General features: G+C 39.5%; 1 protein-coding gene across 1 annotated transcript; it reads right to left on the bottom strand.

Moving 5' to 3' along the window:
* Positions 1–797: 797 nt before the first annotated feature.
* Positions 798–1,675, bottom strand: LOC130865994 (allograft inflammatory factor 1-like). The gene has a single exon (XM_057757198.1). The coding sequence runs from the start codon at positions 1,660–1,662 to the stop codon at positions 1,210–1,212; it is 453 nt and encodes a 150-aa protein (XP_057613181.1). The 5' UTR covers positions 1,663–1,675; the 3' UTR covers positions 798–1,209.
* Between the last annotated feature and the right edge of the window lie 4,369 nt (positions 1,676–6,044).

Raw genomic sequence — 6,044 nt, 5'->3', positions numbered from 1 at the left:
CCTGCTATGGCTGAAAATCAAAAAGCATAAAGTCAGCTTTTCATCAATACTATGTAAGTGTTTCTTGGCAGGACATCTTAAAAGAACTGCAAGGTTTTGCAGCTAAAGCTGAGCCAGGGAGCCTCTCTTAAATGAGAGCACTTGCTTGCCTCTAGCAAGCAGAGAAGACCTGAGAAATTGCTGCTACCAAGAAGTCATGCTTTACTCTACTCTTTTCTGTCTAGAATTACTTCCCAAGCTCTTTCAGGCTTTATGTGGATGCAGTTGTCCAAGTGGGCATGATTCTGTAACAGGGAGTGGGGCCCCTTGTTCTATCCCACCCATCTAGCTTACACCCAAAATAGTCACACAGAAACAGTATTCATTGAAACACTGCCTGGCCCAATAGTCTAGCCTCTTATTGGCTAACTCTCACATCTTGATTCAACCCATTTCTAATAATCTGTATGTCACCACTAGATTTTTGCTTACTGAGAAAGATTCTAACCAGCATCAGTCTCAGGCTGGAGCTTCATGGCATCTTGACTGTCCCCTTCTTTCTCACAGCATTCTGTTCTGTCTACTCTGCCTACCTAAGTGCTGTCCTATCAAAAGGCCCAAGAAGTTTCTTTACTCAACCAATGAATAAAGACAGAAGAATGTCCTACACCACATTAGGATTCAAATGGAAATCAAGCCTGAAAACACCCCCACAGATACATCCAACTTTCCCATCTATTGGGTCAGATCAAATTGACATGTAAGTATTTTTTTTTTTTTTTTGGTGGTGCATGCCTTTAATCCCAGCACTTGGGAGGCAGAGACAGGTGGATCTTTGTGTGTTTAAGGCCAGCCTGGTTTGCAGAGTGAGTTCCAGGACAGCCAGGACTATCACACAAAGAAACACTGTCTCAAGAAACCTTGAAAGATGAATTGATGGGCAAGACCCTCTTCAAACATGGGAACTCAGGTGTGCGGCCTCCACGCCCTCTCCAGTTTTGATGTCAGCCCTTCTGTGTAGGGAGGGCAGGGCAGCAGGAAGCAGAGAGCATGGACCCTGAGGCTTAGGGTTCCCCAGTCTCGTTAAGGCAGGTAACATGTGCGTCCATAAAGAAACGGCAATGAAGAAGAAATGAGTCCATTAGGACAAAACAAAGAAGACAGACAACAAGGAGTGGAGAAAGCAGAGAGCCAAGGGCGGATAGCAGCCTGGAGGGTCCAGGCCAGTCCTCAGGGCAGGCTGGCGATGTCTCTCTCGGGAGGGGGGCCAGCTGGCTTGGGGCTGCTCTCATTGGCTTTTCCTTCAAACATCATGACCAGTTTGAGGACAGCCGACCGCTTGCCCAGCATCATGTTCACGAAGTCGCGGTAGGAGATGGTATCACTGACACCTCCGGTCACCTCCGAGATCATCTTCTTCATCTCCAGATGGGTCTTGGGTACCCCCAGCTTCTCCATCATCCTCTTTAAAGACATTAGATCAATCTCGACTTCATTGTTCAGGTCAAACTCCATATATTTCTCTTTGAAGGCCGCGAGCTTTTCCGGCAGGTTCTCTTCATCGCTGTACTTCTGGTCACAGAGGAACTCCCGGTTGATCTCCGCCAGCCTTCTTTCCTGCCGGGCTTTGAGCAAGCCGAACGCCTTCCCTCCTTGGAACCTGTTGCTGACCGCGACCGACATGGTGTGCGCCCGACTCTGGTCACGGCGAGGGCACATGTAAGTATTTTTAAAAATAATAATAATACTATAATTAACTCTTTGAGAATTTTCTACAGTGTGTTTTGATCATATTTTGTCTTAATCTCCTCTCCAGCTCCTAGTTCCTCTCCTTCCCACATCCAATTGATGGGGGAGCCTTGTTGAACAATTATCTTTAAGAGGTGTGACCAAGTTAGGGCATGGTATTCTGGGACTTAGAGTAAAACAGGGTATAGAAAAAGAAAAGGATCATAATAAAGTGAATACTTGTGAGCTATTATTTATGGATAACTTACATTGGTATACTTTTTTGTACTTTGATACAAGTTCAATTTATATTATTTATTTCTGTTTACAGTATTTGTATACCTATGCAAAGTTATTCTGTTAGATTGTATATGTTCTTGTTTCTACCTCTGTTTAGGACATTTTATATATTGGTACAACTTTTAGGATATATTTTTATGTTGCATTATATATTATTCTTACCTTTGTTCAAGATACTTCTACATTGTTTACATTTTGAGGTCATTGTCCTCATGTCTTCATTTGCTGCACATTTGTTTACAGATTATTCAATATTCTGACACGAAGTCTTAGTCTTTAAGTTATACAGGTATTATAGAGGTATTAAATATTATAGTCAATAGTTGTTCATGTTTGTTATATATATAGTCAGATTAATTAGTTTCTTTAGATACATAGAGGTTGTATTCTGCCTAGATAGGTAATCGTTAACCAATTCAAGGATCTGTAGAATATGGCATTTAAGTAATTTAGGGTTCTGTTGACATGAGACATGATTGCTCCTGACAGCCTCAATCAATTCCCAAAAGAATGTTGAGCTCGGAAGATACTCCACTCAGAGTTTGTTTTCTTCTTGGCACAATTGGCCTTTGGGCAAGGAATTTCCCATGCCTCAACCACTGACAAAGTACATAGTATCCTGACTGGATAAGCAGGACATGAGGAAAAGGACTGCTAAACCTTGCCTAGACACGGTAAGATAGTTCTAAAAAATTCCCTGCCTCTGAAAATGGTCTGTCAGTTACACTAGGCCTTAGCTAAAGTTGGTTGCTTCAACATTGCAAATGAGACTTCGGGTGATTGCTCAAGTATCAAATTGTCTTTGTCATATATTGCTTGCTTTGGAAGCTGCTTGATTGCGCTTTCTGTCTACTCACTTAATATTATCTCTCTTCTCAGGCTTTTGATAGGTTTGAAGATTAGATAGTCATAGTTACCTTCCTTTTATGATTTAGCCAAGCTTATTTCTGATGCAAGACTTAGACTCTTTGAAATAGAATGTTTATTAAAATATTTAAAAATTGGACACATGACCCAGGTGCTCTTTTTTCTGTGGCTCCCTTGCTGCACAGTTGAGCTTGGACTTCTTGTTTTGGTTTTTTGAGTTTTCCCCTTTTTATAAATAAAAATATAATTATTTATCTCTAAGTTAGCCTAGTTATATCCTGAATTGAGTTAACTTATACAACCAAAATTTTGTTGTTGTTGATTTAATAACCCACTGAGTCCAGTTTATGCTATTGCATATAACCATGGGTGTGAGGCTAAGCACTGAACCTACTAGGGATCACACCCTTGAAGAAAACTGACCACTTCCCCAGAAGCCATTAGATGTCAATAGAGGAAAGACTCTTGAACCCCTTCCCATCTTATGCTGCAGTGTTAACCAGCTTGGTCTTGTGCAGGTATTCACAGGTGCTATATATTCACAAATGTATCAGTTTGGCCATGTCCAGAAGATACTGTTTGCCTCAGTCTTTTCTGACCACTGGCTCTAACAGTCTTTCTGTGCTTCCTTCCATGATGCTTCCTTGATGATGCTTCCTGAGCCTTGGTGTGTGTGTGTGTGTGTGTGGTGTAGATGTTTCGATACTCTGATCCCTTGTGAGGTTCTGCCTTATATACTGTCCACTACACAAAGAAACTCCTCTAAGGAGGTGTGAGTGCTGCACTAATCTATGGGTAGAGAGATGTAAATTTAGAATGTATTTTTATATTATATCAGTTTCAGAGAATAATAGGAAAGAATGCTATGGATATGAACAGAGAGGTCTTAGAAGAAGAAACACAAATAGCTAAGAATTATTTTTTAAATGTCCAACATCCTTAGCCATGAAGGAAATGCCAATTATAACTATTTCAAGATTTCATTTTGTTCCAGTCAGAAAGAATAAGGTTAAGAAAACAACTGACCATTGCTGGAGAGGAAGTGAGGGAACAGTAAACACTTATATACTGTTGGCAAGAGTACAAATTTGTGCAGTAACTATGAAAACTAACATAGCAGTTAATCAAAAAGTTAGAAATAGATCCACCATGTGACACAGCTAGCTCACTCCTGAGAATCTATCCAAAGGACTCTATTTCCTACTGCAGAGACACATGCTCAACACATGTTCATAATAGTTAGAGCATGGATGCCTGTAGCCTCCTCGACGGGTTACTCTGTCTAGGGTTTGTAACCCGCCTGGCTGGCCAGTTATTCCAGGGTCACGGAGAGGCACCACCTGAAAGACATAGGCTGATAAGCAGGAAGGAGGCTAAGCGTATTTGTCAAAGCCTCCCTTTATTAGGGTCATGGTTACAGCTTATATAGCCCCTGAATGGGGAGCTTGGGGGCTGGGGCACGGGGTCTTGCCACGTGGTCCACGCCTGTTACGTAAACCAAGAGGTTACGATGGGTCAGGTCATGATTCCTTGGTCAGGAAGTCACAAGGTGACACACCTAGTTGTCTAGATAGTTTGGAATGTGAGGCAGGTTCCGCTAACAGATAACTCTCTATTAACAGTTAATTTGGGTGTGGGATAGGCTTGGTCAATAAGACTATTCTCAATACAATTGAGAAGTGAAGCCCTCTGCAAAAACTCCTCACGGCGGCGTGAAACTGTTACCTAATACAATGAAATTATTCGAGTGTAAAGAAAAATGGAATTTTCAGGTAAATGAATAGACTTGGAAAAATGTGAGACTGAGTGAAATAATCCACACCCAGAAACATGAGTATCATATGTTTTCAATTAAATATGGATTTTAGTGTCAAATCTTTAGATTTTTGTGTTTAATTATGAATATTTGTATAATACAGGAAACTGGGAAAAGACCATTGTTGGGGAAAGTAAAAATTGTAAGAAAGGGACTCAAAACAATCTGCCTGTCTTTGCCTCCTGAATCTTGGGATTAATGGCATATACCACCATGGTCCAACTATTTTTCTTTTCTTTCTGTCTTTTCTTTTGTTGTTACTTTCTAATTAATTTATAAACTTATAATATTTTTCATTTTGAGTGAAGTAAACCTGGTAGCTTGTAAATATGATTAATATAAGAAAATATCTTTGGGATCCTCAATAGTCTTAAACATACTTTTATTAGTTCTTTGAGAGTTTCTTTACATGTATTTTGATTATATTTATTCTCAACTTCTCACTTAGTTTCTTCTAAATTATACCCAATTCCTAAACTTTGTGTCTTCTTTAAAATTTTCCTTTTAAATTTAATAATATAAAGACTTCAATTTGTGTTTGTCTGTATACTCCTGGGTGTGGTGCCATCCACATGAATGTGGTTTATTTACCAGGGGATAGAGTCTTTAAAAAATTGACTCTCTCTCCTCCAGAAACAATCAGTTGTTCAGAGTTACTCAGAGTTAGGTATGGGAGATCATCAAACCATTTCTATTCCATGTCTTCATTAATAGGGTTTTAGCAACAGTTTCAGAGGATAACTAAGAACAATGACAAGTCTATAAAATTTGAATTTCACTGATGAACACCTCTAAAAGAGGTAACCTGTTCTTGGAATTGGCTTTTTCTTTAATAGCGTATAGTGTCTTGTATAAGCATTATTTGCCCCTTATTGAGTAATTTCTTTAAAATATTTTATATGAATATAATACAAGAAGCTCCTACATTCATAAGTTTCTATATGACTTTTTCAACAGTTTTTAGTATTAGTTATTCTGAACATACTTTTCCTTTCACAATACTCTCCAGTGTCCTACTCAACTGAGTCCTTCTTGCTATGGTAGTCCCCATACCTACTTTATACTATCTGACTTCTTCCTCTCATCTCCTGAAAGCCTCCTCATCCTTAATGGTTTCTTACTGGTTGTAATGACACTTCATTTGTATTTTAATAAATAAAGCTTTCCTGAAGATCAGAGAGTAAAACAGCCTGACTGGTCAGCCTTGCAAAATAGACACTAGTAACACACACCTTTAATCCCCATAGCCACACAAGTTTGTCATAGAAACTGGACAGTGCATGCCTTTAATCCAAGACTGAGAAAGGAATATAAAGCAGGAGAAGACAGCTCACAGATCCAGTGTCATTCTGAT

Source organism: Chionomys nivalis, chromosome 24 (assembly GCF_950005125.1).
Source record: "Chionomys nivalis chromosome 24, mChiNiv1.1, whole genome shotgun sequence".
Classification (NCBI taxonomy): domain Eukaryota; kingdom Metazoa; phylum Chordata; class Mammalia; order Rodentia; family Cricetidae; genus Chionomys; species Chionomys nivalis.
This window is presented reverse-complemented; position numbering and strand designations above follow the sequence as displayed.

Excerpts from the sequence above, each read along its gene's own strand:
- LOC130865994 (XM_057757198.1), bottom strand. The coding sequence starts at position 1,662 with ATGTCGGTCGCGGTCAGCAACAGGTTCCAAGGAGGGAAGGCGTTCGGC.